Source organism: Gavia stellata, chromosome Z, assembly GCF_030936135.1.
Source record: "Gavia stellata isolate bGavSte3 chromosome Z, bGavSte3.hap2, whole genome shotgun sequence".
Classification (NCBI taxonomy): domain Eukaryota; kingdom Metazoa; phylum Chordata; class Aves; order Gaviiformes; family Gaviidae; genus Gavia; species Gavia stellata.
The window spans coordinates 65,543,590-65,561,908 of NC_082637.1; the positions used below are offsets into that span (position 1 = coordinate 65,543,590).

The 18,319-nt window shown below is 40.4% G+C and overlaps 1 protein-coding gene across 1 annotated transcript in view; it reads right to left on the minus strand.

Moving 5' to 3' along the window:
- Positions 1-5,872: 5,872 nt before the first annotated feature.
- The window catches only part of EPB41L4A (erythrocyte membrane protein band 4.1 like 4A), a 132,102-nt gene continuing 119,655 nt past the window's right edge, over positions 5,873-18,319 (minus strand). The window contains exons 19-24 of the mRNA XM_059833838.1: positions 16,376-16,495; positions 10,564-10,611; positions 9,858-9,926; positions 8,856-8,966; positions 7,901-7,982; positions 5,873-6,278 (exon numbers count right to left, since the gene is read on the minus strand). Coding sequence (XP_059689821.1) covers positions 6,150-6,278; positions 7,901-7,982; positions 8,856-8,966; positions 9,858-9,926; positions 10,564-10,611; positions 16,376-16,495 — 559 coding nt within the window. The 3' untranslated portion in view covers positions 5,873-6,149. The remainder of the gene's footprint in view (positions 6,279-7,900; positions 7,983-8,855; positions 8,967-9,857; positions 9,927-10,563; positions 10,612-16,375; positions 16,496-18,319) is intronic.

Here is an 18,319-nt window from a genome sequence, read left to right on the forward strand (position 1 = left end):
TGCTTGTTTTTTCAGGAAGACTTATCATAAAATAATTTTATCAGAAGAGCAAATGCTGAAATTACCTATCTTGCAATGTCTGATTTTTCAGTACTGAATGTAAGCAAATTACTAATGCGGAGTCTAAGCCTAAGTTAGTTTTTGGTTTGTCAAGAGGGAAGGAGGTTTAGACAAGAGTAATTAATTTTTAGTGATCCAACATGTAATTATTGGATGCACTTGAAAGCTTAAGGGTTTCTGTTAGGGATTATATTCCCTGAAGATACCATCTGTTCAGGAGTTTTGCTCATGGGTCTTTGTTCTTAAAGTGCAAGACTGGCAGGAATAGCTTATAAGACTTTTTTTTTAAACTCTTGAGAGCAACAGCTAATGCCAAGTTTAATGATGGCTGTCTAAAATGCTAATTCCCTTTCAACAAAAAAAACTGTAGAATCTTAAGCTTCAGTGTGTTAATACGTGTTTCATAGTGTGGTAGAACAAAGGAAAAGTGAGGTAGAGGGAGGAATAGGTGGGTGTAAGGGGTGCTGGTGACTAAAATAGTAAAGCTGGTAAATGTTAAGATGGTGTTAAGCATTAGGACTGCCTTTTAATTTTTATGAGTGGCTAACTGGATGTACCCTTGGGAAAAAACCTTAATACTCCTCCTTTTTTTTTTTTCCCCTTCCCGTGTTTTACATGAACACAATGCCTGCCTGACTGTTGAAGTTGATAGTATTAAAAACTAGAAAGGAGGACAGATTCTGAGGTGGTCTAGGACAGCAAGAGAACAAAGATCTGTGCAATGGGTTGGTGTTGCACCAACCCTCCTTTCTGATACCTGCCTCCAGTGCTCTGTGGAAGAGAGCTGTCAGTATTAAAGGCTGCAAATCAGAACTCTTGAGAGGTGTGCACCGAAAGAAAACTGGCTTGTACTGAATTCTTCTTTAACATTTTAGCATGCTGCACCTCAGTCAACTAAGGCTAGCTCTATTAAATGAAAAGTCTGTATCAGTGGGTGACCTGTGGGGACATTGTTGAATGTAAATCTTACCTCTTTTGCCTAGCAAAGGGGCTCATCTCTAGTAAATTTAACAGTAGTATTTTATGAAGAATATCAAGTACACTCTGATGTCCTCACTGAGGAAATAACTGCATAGCCCTAGCTATTTTTGAGATCTTAACATTACAGCAAGTAAGGTGTATCATCACATTTTGACCAGCTGGGAGGGCAGTGGTTTTCTTCACTCTTGTGTTGGGTCTGGCTGAGATGGAGTTTATTTTCCCCACAGCAGCCCTCGTAGTGCTTTGCTTCGTATTGGTAGCTAGAAAGGTGTTGATCACACACCAGTGTTTTGGCTACTGCTGAGCAGTGCTCACACAGCATCCATGCTGTCTCTCCAGCATTCCCCCCTCACCAGTAGGCTGGGGGGGCAAGAGACTGGGAGGGGACACAGCCAGAACAGCTGACCCAAACTGACCAAAGGGACATTCCATACCATATGATGTCTGCTCAGCAATAAAAGGTAAGAGAATGGGGTGGGGGAGGGCATTTGTTTTAGTGTTTGTCTTCTGGGGCAACTGCTAGGCATACTGAAGCTCTGCTTCCTGGGAAATGGCTGGACATCACCTGCTGAGGGGAAGTAGAGAAAAAATCTTTTGTTTTCCTTTGCTTCTGCATGTGGCCTTTGCTTTTACTTTTAAACTGCCTTTCTCTTGACCCACAAGGTTTTTTTCCATCTTCTTTTCACTCCCCCCACCCCGTCCTGCTGAGGAGGGGAGTGATAGAGGAGCTTGGTGGGCACCTGGCATCCAGCCTAGGTCAACCCACCACACCTCTTACAAAGGAAACAAGTGCAGTAGAGAAATTAAAGCAGGCACATTAAGGAGAGAGCATCTGCCACACTGGCTCTGCATTTCTATGTTTGGTTTGACAGCTTATGTAGTCTACTGTTGCTTTCTGGTGATTTTTAGGTAAGAAAGGGAACTGTAATATGGATGTGTACTGGAAGTATAAAACTTAAGCTGACAATTTTCTTCTACCAGGAAAAATACTTAATCTGGAGAAGCTGTATCCTCAAGTGGATTTTAATTGGTACTACACCTGTTTTTACCAGATGGTGTTGTCAAATGAATCTGTGTTTCTGAAGGCTTTGCTCCTTAGTGTAATGTAAATAAAGCACACAGGCAACAGTGGAATGCCCTAAAAATTCAAGTTTTACTTGACTTTTAAATAACCTGGACACAAGTATTGACACAGCCATCTATCAAACTCAATGTAAAATAAAGCACACAGTTGCTTCATGAATACTTAATGTACATAGAACATACGCATCACATTGATATGTTTATGTATGCTGTTTTCAAACATTTTTCTAGGGAGCTTTGAATTAAACAGGCTTTCCCAAAAGAAAATGCTATCTATTCAGTTCACTACTCACCTGCATAAAGATGATTGATTTGGCAACTTAAATGGTAGTGATTTTTTTTTCCCCCCCATCTTCAGTGTAATGAGCTCAATTAGAATACAAGTTGCAAGGTTATGGATATTTTAAGAAGTGCAGTGTAGAAAGGCTAGCTCCTAATAAAAGAAACCAGCTAACAAGCAAGGGGACCAATACAGGCTATACAAAACTGCTTTTGTGGTGTGGTTAGCAAGCCCTCTTTATTGTATAAAATACATGTGTTGCAAAGAGGTATATCTATGTTGTACGTGTTGCTAATTAATAAGTGAGGGAGTTCCATAACTTACCTATTCTTAGCACTTACAGAAGTCTCAGAAGAGCTAAATGCAGAGGCACAAAGTTAAAATCGTTGGCCTGAGACCAATTCAGCAGACTAGAAACAATTAGGATGAGAATGTCTTAAATATCAGTCCTTGTGAGGACAGGTCTGTATGGCATCCAATCCCAGGGTAAACTTTGACTGACATGGTTATACATCTCCTGTCTTTTGCCTGACTCATCAGGAGGTACAAGCACTTTGGACTGACCTCCAAATTCCAGGTCTGAAAACATAACTGCCTCTAGGCCATGAAAGCCCCAAGAAAGCTGGGGAAGGGTAGCAACAGTGGAAAGAGCAAGGTGTAGCTCAGAGTTGTAAGAGGCCAGCCACTTACAGATGTTGGAGGGCTGGTTTAGGGCTACAGAGCATAGCTGGCACAGTGAGTGCTTTCAGTGATCAATCACTTGTTAGGTATCATCTCTCACAAAAATAACAAGATCACAAGAAAAGGTGCCTTTCCTCAAATGACTTGAGGAAAAGAAGCTTGACAGGAAAGGAGGCTTACGTATATTGAAGAAGTTTCTTTGCACTACTAGCTGACAGTGACATCCTTGTCCAAGTTTTGCCTTGTTCTGGCCCTGACAACATGCAATACAGGTGCTAAGCTTAGTTTTTCTTTTGTGGATACAAAACTGTATTGTAGTGCCCCAAACTGAGCATTAGACTTGCTAAAACCTGCTTCCTACAGTCTCATGGGAGAAAAGACCACTAACTCAAATCCAGGATTTTTTGTAAATTTATGATTTAAATGCAAAAATATTTTGGCTTGATTACAAAACAACTCTCCTGTGACTTGAGGATTGAAACCTATCACTATTAGACTAGACAGAAGCCTATTTTCTGATGTAGTGGGATAAGTAAAATACCACACACTTGGCTGATGGTATCCAGCAAGAATACACAAAAGCCCACAGGCAGATGACAACATACAGGAAAAAATGAGGCTGGATATAAACCTTACAAGTAATTTTCTTCTTTATCAATACTTGAGAATAGGCAAGATACAGACACTATGTACAGACAATTCTCAAATAGTAACACCACAAATCCTCCTAAAGTAGTAGATATGTTCTACTTGCCTGTGCCTGAGTAAGGAATGCAGAATAATAGTAATGATTTAGAAAGCAACAAACTACAAGCAAGTGCATAGTGCTCCAGCTTGGAACACCTTGAAGAAATAAGGAGTGGCTTTCATTGTAAACACTGTAACCAGTTCTTGTGTGGTTTGTCCTCTTTCAGTATCTTCCAAAAGATTGTGATGCTCTAGATTAATATGTATCACCACAATCTTTGCCACAGTGATGGGTTTTTTTGTGGATTTTGTTTGTTTGTTTTTTTAACTGGTGCTTGTGAGACTACTACACAAGGTCATAAATAGATCCTAAAGGATCACTTTAAATCAGAGCAATAATGAAACCATTTAACAGACGTACTTACAAAACAATTTGAGCAAACACTTTAGGCCAAGCCCAACAACACCCTAGGATGAAATTCATAGTATATTCAGAAAATGCCGAAGAACCTCCATGAAAACAGAATTTTTACTACAGAGGGGTTCTAAGCTCTTTCCTTCCCTTAGATTTGTTCACTGTGGCTGAGGAAGCAGAATTGTCCAAAACAAGTGATCAAAGAAAAACATTTAGTGGTCTGGCTTCCCTGGCACGATGCAACATCTCCCAACCTGCAGACCAATCCATGCTGCGATAGGAATATACAAACTGTATGGCTACCACCCTGGCTAGTAGCATCCACCTGACCACCTGAGATCATGAAGCAATAAAGAATCAAAAAATGAAGTGGTAAATAAAACACATCATACAAGGTTTCACTTCCCATTTTTTTTTTTAGTTAAAATGTGTATTAGTAATCCCATGCCTCTTGTAAAGCATAACTTAGATGCCTTATGCTCACTCCAGTTCTCAAACAGTACTGCTTTTCTGACAAGGCTGCAGTCCCCTGGTACGATGTTGCTAGGGGTAGAAGACAGACACAGGATCACTGCCAATCACTGAAGGTGGTGGGGGTTGAGTTTAAGGAGGACATGCAAAAAGGCACAAGAACTACTACAGCTGTTTCCAATGCTGTTTGATAAAGTCAATATTTAGTTTGGGGATTACACTTAGCAAAAGTTACTTTCACATCACAAAGATTTTACTAAGCTTCTTCATGAGTTAGCAACACCAGAAGGCTCATTCATGTACTGAGTGTGGACAAATGGGAGGCAGAGGAATGGCTTCAGCTATTTGTACAGAGGGATAGGACAGGAGAAGAGCTAGGCATGACTTCAGATACAAACTAGAAGAGAACCTGCTCAGTGTGCAGCATCATTAAAACTTACTATTCCTACCGTGACAACAGAAAAAAATTGCAATCAGCATGCCTGAAATACTGCCTTTGTCATTTTATCGTAGTAGAAATGGCTCAGAGAAAGTATTGGAAGGTACTAGCATTGATTATTTCATATGAAAAGAGATTAAGGCAGACTTTGCTAATCTAGTTTAAAAAAAAAAAAAAAGGTTATTTGCTAGCTGTCTTAAATCCTACTCTACAAGTTTCATTTAACCAGTCCTTAAGTGCCTTGCTAAGCAATCTTAATACAGTGGGTCAGTAAATATTCTCCAGTTTTTTTCCAAGTGTGGTTTACTATAAGGTGATAGATGTATTTCTATGGTATGGAATGTGCAATTAAATAGTCCCTCTACATAAAAGGGCATTCAAAATTGAGAACACTTAAAACTACCAAGGGAAACTAAGTCTGTATCACCTCTGGAACTCTCTGCTACAGGGTGTTACTGAGTCTATTACTTTTGAGATAAAACGGATTGAGTCAACATTTGTATTAACAATACAAGCATCTGTTGTTGTGCTAGGCTAAAATAAACCTTGTAAGAGCTATCAGTCCTTATGTCTCAGGACACAAGTTGATCCCCATATAAAATTGTGAAGATAATTCTCCCCATATCACACTGTATTGCACAATTGGCCAAAAACATGACTATTTTGCTCCTCTTGAAGCATCTGGTCCTGATCACGTCAGTTAACAGTCATTTTTTGGAAAAAGGCTATTCAGTTACAGAGCAGACCATAAAGCCTGTTTTGTTGCAGCAATTTTTTTTGTTCGTTTTTTGGAAATGTAACTGCTGATCATTCAGTTTTGCTACGACTTTTCTTTTTGGTTTTCTAATTAGGCAGCTTCTTCTCGATCAGTCACACCACTAGAACGGTGTAGGTGATGAAAGCATTGCTTGGCCTTCCCAGCAAACAGGCTGCGCTTCTGAGTGTCCTGAAGAAATTGCTACCGTGTCAACTTCAGTTCCTTCCCTTGCACACACATACAAATTCTCAGTTTCCAAAGAATAAAATCCATTCACCATCTTCAGTTACGGCAGTCAAGTCTCCACCTTGGAGCGTGACACCTGCACAGTTTTTATGATCTTAGTGGTGGACTTTCCATCAATGTTGTTAGTGGATAGCTGAGATGCTTCTTCTATTAGGCTGTCTTTAGATCCATTCTGTCTCTGAAGAAAACAAATTAAAACATGTTGTTGAAAAGGTACAACAGAATTTACTGTATTTTGATAACTGCTGCTATGACAGCCTTAGGCTAAGTATATAGCAATTTTTATATATATATATACATAAATATATACACAACACCCCACCCCCCCCCCCCCCCCCCCCCCCCCCCCCCAGGAATATTGAAGTCTCTACATTTATTTGATCAAACAGAACTTTTTCCCCCTCTTGCCTCCTCTCTCCCCTGCCAGCTGCTGCCCCTCTGTGGTATTTGGATTAATATTCCCTATTCAGGAAATGCCACCACTAATTATTTGGTATTTAGCAAAACACTGAAAGCAAGCGCTCACAACGAATTAGTGGCCACTGTTGCTAGGGGGTCTGGGGCAGAGGGAAAAGAGAGGTGTTTGTGGACACCGAACATTGTAACATTAATTCCTTCCAGGGGATGAATTCAAGCCACATTGTATTGGATAAGAATGGAAATAAGACAATGTGAATTTTGTATTGGATAAGAATGGAAATAAGACTGTGAATTTTGAACAAGACTCAATCACACAAGTTACGTATTTCTACAAAGCACGTGAACGTGCTTAGCCTTAAATATACCAACTTCCCCTTCGCTGCTGGAGCAAGTCCTTACAGACACATCAAGGTTAGCTCCTATTTTTCAATTTCCATCACATGCAGGAATACAAATAGCCTTGAACTTAATTCCTATCAAAGAACAGGTAGTCTGTTAGCTAGCCTTAAAGTGAAAAATACCTGTTTATTGTTTTAAAATTGTTCAAGCTTAAGTTAGTCTAACTGCTTATAAGACATGACATGTTTTGCTGGTTGTATTCTGTGCAGTTTCCACACCACATACAGTATCAGCATGCGGTTTTGGTATATCCACATGCCAGATTAACAGACATCATGACTCGTGTGGGAAGTTAGATAGAAATGTATCTGGAATTCTCCCTTCCATGTTTTGGTTTTCCTTTTGTGTGCTTGTACAATTGTCCTGCAAGTGCTTTTTTGAATATCATTTGCTTCTCGCATGCTGAGCTTAATAAAACTATCAAAGCTGAAAGATACGGTACCATAATTTATGATGAAAGCCAGTGATTACAATTAAAAAGGCAAGTTCTATCCTTTTTAGATCTGAATAACGTAAAAACCTATTCAGCATTTGGGGCAATAAAAGAATAAAGAAAAAAAAAAGCAATGCTTCAAGCCCAAGCAAAAAAACTCTAAGAAAAGCTCTAAGAAAAGGTGAATAAATGATAGTTGTGATTACCACTGCATCCTAAGCACACCTGCATATTATAACAAATTGTGAAAGTTGATTCTCCTCCTGTGGAGAACAGGGTATCATCTTAAGGAAGCATCAAACTCAAACTGGGAAAGAGTCCTCCAGTAGCAGAAGCAGATGTTCGCAGGGGCATATGCTACAAAACTACATGTATTTGGAAATAAAGTAGCGAGACGGCAAAATGTAAAATTTCAAGTCACACTGCTGCTGAAAAAACCTCAGCCAGCTTTAATTTTCACTGAAAAACAAAGATCTAATTTAAATAAAGCACTAGTCCCTCCCTTCCCTCCAAAAAAGGAAAATTGCAAAGGATGCACCATTACTAACCTGTTGAGTCAACTGGATACTGGGACCTCTAGCATCTGAAGATCGTGTAACAGGCAGTGGAGGCACCAGATCAGTTTTTGCACTGGAATTACAACATTACAGAATGGATATTGCTATAATGAAGTAAACTAAAACTGTGCACAGAAGAATAATGAAGCTGACCCAGAGAGCTACATAGTTCTGAAAGGCAAAATCCAAAATGCTTATCATCTGAGCTGAGACATCCGAAAGCTATCGCGCTGATCCTCAGTAGTAAGCGGGCATCTTCGGGGTATAGGTCGTCCCATCCCTTCTTAAGGGGCCTGTCTCCCCCTGGTCTACAGAGGCAGCCCAACTTCATGAGAGATGAGTCTCACCTGAAATCATGGGTGTGCCACACCTCCTTCAGGGTGCAATCCAGGTAAAACTAGCCTCTCAAGTGGGCGATATCATCAGGGGACTGTTTTTGATATTGAAGGCCTTAATAAAATTGAGAATGGGTCTGTCACTTTTCCATTCGTAAGTACACCCTTTACAAATCAGTCTTCTAGGAAAGACTGATCCACCCATTGCTGAAGAGGGTTGTATTAGATTTCCCATGAAAGAAATTACAGAGTTAATACAGATGACATCTTAACTCTATTAAGGATGAAGTTATCTGGAAAGCAATTCATGAGTTCTCATCCCTTAAACAACTTCATGACCTACCACTGAACAGCAGTATAGGTTTATTTTGGCTTTTTCAGTTTTTCCCTCTTCCGAGTAGATCAAGCAAGCCTCTGTGGCCCAAAATAGACCAGAAATGTTTTTGTACTTGTTTGAGTCATTTAGCTCTCAAGACCTACTATTTAGAGGGTTGCCTAAATCCTATGCCAGCAACCAACCACGTTTATGCCACTTGTAATCTAACCATGATCTTTGAACAACTTTTGGGCCATACTAAACCAGTCCATTGCTAATAACCACATTCACATACTTCACTTCAGACAGGACAGATCTTTCACCATCAGAGCACTGGGACCGCCGATACTGACGGTAGCTTCGAGGGGAATGTGAATGCCTGATGCGGATCGGGTCACCTTGAGTCCTAAGAGAGACACAGAATTCACAATGGTAAGTTAGCAAACCAGATCTTTGGCACAAAAACATAAATTCAACTGCAGACTGAGAGATCCTCCCACCTCTTATTAAAATACAACAGATGGCTTCTTGCACTGGCTGAATTTAAAAGGCTGATGCTTTTCTTACGAGTCTGTATTTGGGATTCAATGCTTTAGAAGTGCAAAGGTCACAAACTGGCACACCCATATTTGAGAATGAAACTACTTAATAAAGAATGCATTAATAAATACAGCTTCAACATCGGCCTTTTCTGTTTAGTGGTGCTGTGGAAGCACATTATAATGCAAACCGGGATCCCATTTCTGCCACACGCAGCTGCTTGCACTGTCACATGGCATCCCAAATGGGCAATTATCACAGTGAAATAGATGGCCATTCTTAGGGAAATAGCTATGCCCTGGCAGCTGCCCATGACAAGTAAGGAAATGGGTTGAACAGGTCAAACAGTGCCTTAGATGATCGGAATAAAAATTTAAAAGGAAGTAGAAATTTAAGAAATAAATGGATTTGCTTCTTTGCGTTCAGTTCTCTCTGTTTCTATAGTGTCTAACGTAAAACAGATTGATGGATGGCATAGGGAGACACACAGAACACACAGACAGCCGGCTGGTTCATGAGTGTGTGGGAGAGACAGGGAGACATGAAGATGACTTTTTTTGTACTTTGGAAAGAGAAAATACCGGGTTTTAAAATTATAAAGTATCCCCACCCAACCCATCCTAGATGAACATTTGGAGTATATAAAAGCTTAGAGATTATGTGTAAACCCACTCCTATTTCAGTATGACAGAGATCACTGCAAAATAAGAAAAGTGGGCTTTTATATTCACAAAGAAAAATCCTGATATAAACTCACTCTATTTTAGTGTATGGAATTTCTTTCAGTTGCTCCTCAGACAGGCCAGATGGATCTACAAGCTCCTTCCTAGAAAGGATCGGGCAAATAAAAAAACGTAACAGTAGCTACCAACTGCAAAACCATTCTCATTTTTATTATATTAGGCTGAAAAGATTTACTGAAACAAGCTGTTGTCAGCCCTGAAGCTATCTTGACATCAAAATCAGAAACCAATTAAGAAATGTCTAACTTCACCTTGATTGCTTCAACTGCGTGTCGCATCCTGTTCCACCTCCCTCTCACCTCCCTGCAAATCTGATCTTGTTACTTCACAATATATATGAACATTGTTTATACCGAACATCGAATATGCTCTGGAATAGCTAACTATCTTCCTAACTGGTAGTTCTATAGCACGTGGGGCCTCATCCTTAAAGCGTCAGTATTACAAACAAGGACATTTTGGAAGCTCCAGAGGAATAAATGTCTAAAATGCTGTATTCTTCTTTGATAATTCACCTACATAGAATGGTCATCTGTATTCAGTGCATTCAGTGATCCGCAGTATCTTCTACACATAGCAGATCTTTAACATCTGCATAATTTACTGTGGCACATAACTAAATCGGAATGTAATGCCTTACAGCCACAGTGCAGGGGATGTGAATAACTACATTAGAGGCAAACCAAGCCGCCACTCGGACCCTAAAAGCACCGTACTTACTGAATATGTTTCCACAGTTCTTCTTTAGCTTGTACATCTGGGCTTCTCCTATAAATACCAACAAAGACAAAAAAGGCAGAATTGTGAAAACCATCGTCTAACATGTTGCTGTTCCAATAACTTCTAACAGCACAGACCCTGCACTGAAATCATGGTAAATGTAATCTACCAGTGACTTCAATTTTAAGGTTTGTTATCTCAGAAAATGCATTAAACTTTGTCACTTTATTTCAACTGAAAAGTCATTTCTTGAACAACAGGCTCTCAATCACAAGTCCTGTTCCGCTAGCCTTCAGCAAGAGAATGCATAAAACATAGACCACAGCAGAACTTCCCGAGCCAAATCAGTGCCGAGCTACCGCCACCCCTTATCCAGCTGCAGACAATGCTTTTTGGAATAACACTTTTTTTGAAAGGCCGTCAGAAATGTCCTGTGGCCCACAGAGCCCTTCGTGGGCAGGAGGAGGGACAGGCCACACCAGGCTGACACACCAGTAATCTTTGGCCATCCCCAGTGAACACCAGTAAAGAGGACCCGTTGCTCAGCTGTGATCGCAGTACAGCCTCTCACTTTCTCGTCTTTTCCAAGAAGGGTTTCTGCTCACTTCATTTACCTTTGTGATGTCCAGGACAAAAAAACAACGACGAAAACCAAACCATCAACCATGCATACTCACGCACACAAATATTTCAGCAATTATTTCATTCATGGAGAAAGTACTTAGCCAAAATTGTCATTTCCCTGTTGCAGACACAGAGATGTAGTGAAGCAAGCCTGAATGGCATGCCTCACATTTTCCACTGAATTACAGAAGATACCATCTCCAAAGTGGATCCCCTTTATTTTTATTTTTATCTTATTTTATTGCAGGGTTAGTGCAAAACCACCACTGTTGCTGAAGTGGCATCTAGAATTCACCAAAACCCATGCAGCGTAACAGACTGCGTTAAGCATTTTACACAGTGGCAGGGACTACATTTGCATGGAAAGATCAGGTAACTTTTTTCATTGGGATTATATAAACTCGGTGTCGACAGCTAGACAGTTTCACACCATCTGAGATGTGAGGGATGCAACTTTTAGACAGATTCAGCATGCATAAATGCTCCCACTGAAGTCACAGTTTCTCAAAGATCGTCTTACATCATTAGATCATATAATTTGCTTATTTTTCCTTAAACAAAAGGAGCTATCATATTCAAATATGCTTTTGGAGTGATATAATTCAAATTTAAATGAAGATCAAGGAGGACAGCAGAGTTCTGCATTTCAGCATCTGTTAAATAGGCTCTCTCTTGCCCAGTGACAGAGCTGTATTGGAAATAATTCCAAATTGCTCTCCAGCACTAACAGTTTCACTGTTTTCTTATTTCACCATTACTGTGTTTGGCTCGTTTCCAGACTTCAGCCTAGGAATAATGTTCGGAGACACCTATATTGCAATAAATGTTTTACAGTTGTGTAAAGGCATGGTAATGTTTTGAGGGGATTTTTTTAGATTCTACAGCTGCAGAAGTACTGGGAGATATTAGTTTACTGCTTTATAAATACCAGAGAGACAGAAGGGTGAGAACAACCCTACATTTGTGATTCCCTTGTGGCACTAATATGAACTAATCCATAACCTTCTCAGGCTCCAAGGCAGCAGTGGCTTTCCAGGCAGCATGATGCAGCCGCCCTAGACGATTCCTGTCCTTGATGAACCACTCTGCTGTCCGACCCGACTGCATGGCAACATGTCCGTCCTCATGATGGCAACAGCTATGGCCATGAGTTGCTTGCAATCTGATTTTTCTCAGCGTTCAGAGCTTTTTGTGGCTTTATGTGTTTATTATAATGCATTTAGTTTTCTCTGATGTTCATTTCTCCTATCTCTCCTCCTCCCTTCTTGCATTTACTTCTCCTTCTCTCCTTTTTACATCTGTCCATCTGTTTTTAACTCCCTGATGCAGTAGTTTGGTATGCAGTGGCATTTAACAGCATTTTTCACCCCTCAGTTTTGAATTGATTTCTCCTTCCATGCAACCCCCTGCTCACAAAATAGCAGCTGCAAACTCTGCATTCACCCTGGGGCTGGGAAGATAGGCATTCTCTTCTGAGGCTGAATAATCAGGCAGTGGGGAATGTGAAAGCTCCCTGAAAAACTCCAGCTTCTCCAGGGAGGCTTTGTAATGCTTACAAGCCCCAGTTTGCCTGAGGAAGCAAAGCCTCAAGGTCGCTCCCAAACCCAAGATCCCCACAAAGGAGGGCATTGTGCACACCACTGACCCACCATCTGAGCACATCACGGCTTTTACTTATTCATGGAAATACAACAGTTCAGGATGTGTCCTTAAGTCTTGCGTATCACCAAACATCATGTGAAGCCTCACCTACAGTAAGAAATATTAATTTGTGGGGCAGCGTGGAAAGAGAGTGGTTAAACTAGAAGTCATCTTCCTTTCTCTGTTTTCTAGGAACTGTGCCTCCTGCTTTCTGTGGCCAATTCCAGGCATTTAATTCTGTGATCTCTGCCATTCTCGCTCCTTCCACCCCGGCAACTACGCTAATAAGGAAGCCACTGCTGTAAACCACAGGTTTAGCAATAGGGCATCCCATGGAAAAAAAAAAAAAAAAGGAAAAGGGCTAAACACAGTGCTTCCTCAGAGCAAACTGCTTTTATGAATTCCCATCTTGACATTATTTATCTTCCATCTGTTTAAGAAGTGTTACCATACTGGGATAACTTGACGGCATTTATTCAAGTTAACTCCCCACAAAAGAATATCCAGAAATACGATACAGATGAGGTATCTTAATAAAAGCATTTTCCTTCCAAAGGCCTGTTCCTGCTTCCTTTGAAGGCAAAATGAAGAAAAGCTTACAAAAAGAAAGGTCTTGGTAAAGTGAAATGTAGGTATTGCATATACTGCACAGGACATTCATGTTTGCATAGTTCTTAACAGCCCACAACAAAGCAATCCTTCTACTAAATCTTTAAAGCCAGGTCACAATCCCTCTTTCACTTTGTTTTCATCTTCTTACTGTCAATTGTTTTAGAACTCACAGTTTTGACATATAATGTATACTCAGATTGTCCTATTGCGGTATCTGAATCAATAGCTTCTGGACAATTTGTACGCTAATCAGATTCTCCAATGCACAAGAAACCTAATGGGAATTCCCATTAAGTGATGAGTCTCCAGGGGGTTTTTTGTTTATTTTCATTTTGTTTTCAAAAGCTCGAACAACTCTACACATTAATAAGGTGTACATTATTTTTGTGCCTGCATCTGCACCCTTGTTAATATTTCAGTTTGAGTCACAAATGGTAAATTTAAATAGCCATGGAATTTTAATGGCCATTCCTCTTAATTATAAAAAGCCCTTTGGCTACACAGATGTTTTACATGAACTCTTGAAAATAAACCCTGTAGAACTAGAATTGGGAGCTCTCTCTATTTGCTGATTCCTTTAGGAGAAAGAAAGGTCAAATACTTGTCAAATATTTTTATTCCTGAGACCAAGGAAACACCACCCCCCCACCACCAATGATTAATATTACTCATTATCAAACAAATGAAATGCACTGTGCAAGGCACAGTAACAAATATTTCAGCCATCAGTTTACACTTCCGAAGTGAACCTCTAGTTAAGCTGGCTGCCGTACGGAACTTAATGTGAAAGACTTATCTGTACTACTAAAATGAAGTGTTTGTATCAACTGTTAAATGTGCAAACTGAAATGACCAGATTTAAAAATAAAACCAACCATACCCTACACCCTAGGGAATCACATGTTTCCCTTACCTCTGACCCGCATCCAGTCATGTAAGCAAACAGCTGAGCCAAACTAAATTAAATAAATGCTTATACCCTACTGCAGGTTAACAGTTAAATGCCTTTTACTAAACTTTTTTTAAAGCACTTTGAAAGGAAATCCCATTTTACTTTTTTTTAGTTCCTACTTGCATATATTAAGGATCTCTGCCACACTCGGGAGATTTGGGCTTATTTCGTTGCTTTGGTTTTGTTTTTTTAAACTGAAGAGTGAGACAAAAAGGAGGAATATATTAATCACTAACACAATAGGGAAAAGAAATGAGAAGCCATCCAAAATCTTCAGGATTTCCTCATTTCTTTGCTTCCTCTAGGATCTTTCCTTGTTAAGTAAGATGCTACATGTTTACGTTTACTGCTAATAGTAGTTTAAATAAAATATAACTCAGAATGTCACTGTGCTGGAAAATAAAAGCCACTTCATAAGTTAAGTTAGCCACAAGAGGGAGCCCATGCTGTCCAAGCAATGAAATTTACTTGGCCTATGGGAAAAAAGAAAAGTTGGCTATAAATTTAATCTAACCATTATTAACTGAGTACATTTCCTAGTTTACAGCACTTTCTGTATAGAGTAAAAAAATGTAAATCAAACTTAATCAGCTATATTTTGTGGATTCCATACAAGTGAGCTTTAATATTCCTGATTTTTAGTAATATATCATTGTATAATTACACCTAATAACGTTTGACTTTTGTGCAGCTGAAAGTGAACAAGTCCGTACAAAGACAGTTAAAGTAGAAATTCCAACATTTGGAATTTTAATGGCAAATTCTATTTCTCATAAAAGAATGAAAACTGTGCACTATGAAACTGGAGACAGAAATGAGTTCTAGGAACACGGGCAACTGAAAACAGAACTCAAGTGGATTTTAATACTGGAAACTTCAGTCCGGATTACAGTTTCAATCAGTATGAATGAAATAATCATTTAAGGCACTATACAGTTTCCCCTGGAAAGTGTTATCATGAAAGGTGAATTTAAGAAAAGACATGAATGGGAAGTATCTATGTAAGTGTGTTACAGAGGTCACAGGTTACATCATCAGCATCAGGGCTGGACAACTCATCCATTTTAGCCAGGCAATGAGGGTGGGGATACAGTTTCAAAGACTGCTCTCTTGCCTTCTCTCCCAGTGCCTCACAGCTGCTCTCCTGGCACTCTTCAACACCGCTGGCCCTGCCCTGCCTTGCCTTGCCCTGCCCTGCCTTGCCCTGCCCTGCCTTGCCTGCCAGGCATGCTGATGCTGGCGCTGCTCTGGGTGGTTGCTTGGATGGCAGACTAGGCTGGACACAAACATGATACAAAACAGTGTGTCTATACCCCAAAAACAGGCCATTAAAAGAAAAACATAAACTAAAAGAAACCAGCATTTTCATTAATTTAAGAAAATTAATTTTAGAAGCTGACAACTTCACTATGTCAAAACCGGCTGTCAGCAGAACATCCCTGTCTGGCAGCACAGCTCCATCATGGAAATCCTGACATCAGGGTGCAATAAATCACTGACTGCTGCTTGCCAATGGTAATTTGACATGGAGACATCAGTAGCTGGTCTCATCTGGAACAATACCATAGACATTATATGATTAAACAAGTGTGCATGCATTTCACAAAAATGCCTGCACCTATCGTACAAAATCTGAATGCTTTCACAGACATGTTGCCCAGAAGAGGGGAATCACCGTCCTCATTACAGAACTAATGTTCAATGAGCCACAAAACCATCCAGGACTCCATTCAAGGTGATGGAGAGAGTTCCTGACGAGCCCAGTTACAAAGCCCTTCACGTGTTATTTGTACCCTAAATTGAAATCGCTGTACGAAGGGAGTTTGACCACAAAGATAAATCTGCTAATGTGAGAACATGCCACGTGAAAGTCTCTGTTCCTCAGCAGCTGAGAGCCATCGCTATGCTGGAGTTATTCCTCCTGCTTTTTAACATGCTACAGAAGCATTCTTTTTCCTTTCAAAGAGGGCAACAGTTACATACGATCGAGATCTGTGCCTGGATCGTCGGTAGTTTGGATCCACCTGGTTTTTCTCCTTTTGTCGCCGTAGTACAGCTTCCCACTGAGGAGCTGAGTCAACCATGTCATTTTCTTGCCGTAATCTGCAGAAGAAGTACCGGGAGTTTAGTCTGAGGTCTCTGACACAGGATGCTCTGAGAAGCAATGGAGTATTTTTTTCCCCCACAAAAATCCAGCTCCTGCAATTCAATACTTTAACTTTTTATCTTGCTAAACTTTAACTAATGTTCCCAAACTACATTAAAATGTAAGAATCTGTATCAAAGAAAACTCACTGCTTTGCTACTTAGAAACAGCGTAAGCCAAAAATGAGATGACCCTTTAAAAAACAGGATTACAACTTGAATTCAATTTATCTTCCCAGCCCAAGCCAAACATCTAGAATTTTTTTCCTGCTTAAGTATTCAAGCCCACCTCATCTACAGCAAGTGTAAACCCAACATAATGATACAAGGCTCTACTACTACAACTTTTCCAAATACTTTGTTGCAGCACACACCTTCCTGTGATCCAGGGAAAATCCCCCAGGGATGCCCTTGGTGAGTTCCTGCTCAGAGGAAGTGATCCCTTCACCCTGACCTGCAACAAAGCCCAGCATGCATGCAGATCCCCCCAGCTGCCCCAGACACACATAATCCTGCCATTGTCACTCCTTCTGCACTGTCCCCTGTGGCTTCAGCCCCTGTCTCTGCTTGTGTGCTTCTAAACGACGTAACATGTCTTTTATTTTTTCTTTTCTTTTTTTTAAATTCATGAATCCATTATTGGAATGTAGTATAGATTAAACTAATGTCAAAATTCACCACGTTTGTTAGCAGGCTGAAGTAACTCTATGATGACACAACCAGCCAGGGCAACCAGCGTGCCAGTGTTTGGCCATTCAAAGCTCTACTGATGTTTCACAGTTTTGAGGTTGCAGATATGAGTGGTGTGATGAAATGCTGAAATGAAACAAATGGATATGCCTGGTCACAGCAGTGAATTTAAAATTCAGCAGGGATTTAGAAAGAACCCTGGAAAATATCACTCCAAGAGTGGGTTCTCTGATAGGACAGTACGACTGGTATACTGAAGAAACCAGAGGAGCTTAACAAAAAATGGGAAGACTGACAGGTAAAACAAAAAAGCCAACAGAGATAAAGGGATTACACTGGAGACGTGACTGATAAGAAATGCAAAGCATGCTGTTGTTGGTGCTCTTCACTATAGATGTACCTTTATCCTTGAGTTTTGATAACTAATCAGGCTAAACTGGCTATGCATGCTGCTGCTTTTCCTTTAATCAGACCTTCTCTCACATGCATAATGAATTTTGAGCTGGACCCCAACTACTGTAAACAGCCACAGCTCTACCAAATGGCACTGAGCATCTGGAGAAGACTGCAACATCAGGTTTTGATTTCTAAGCAAGTCTTCTTAAACCAGTAATCTGGTGACAGGGATTAACATAAACTATCTAAGGATTTCGTGGAAGAACTCACACAGCAACAAGTAATGAATTGTGATTTTCATCCTAAATAATCCACTTTGTGGAGACAGCAGTCATCCCACATGGTATAAACACTAACAACTGCCTCACACATACGGCAGTCACTTGCACAAAAAGAACACATGCGGCTACCAGACCAGCACTGCTGCTGTGGGTGGTGGGTCTGCCCGCTTGCCAGCACCTCACCCCATCTCTTCCGAACAACAATTCCTCTAACAGGTCAAGTAGGCAGCTGTGCTCTAAGTAGGCAGCTGTGCTCTGAAGGAGGCATTTGGATGCTTGCCATAAAATAACCAAGAGCTACTCATTCTTCTCAGGGAACCCACACAATACAGCAGAACACAAGGTCCGTACTGTGGCACGGAGCACATGAGATCCTGCACCTCCGTGTTCGAAGCCACGCTTCCACATCGACCAC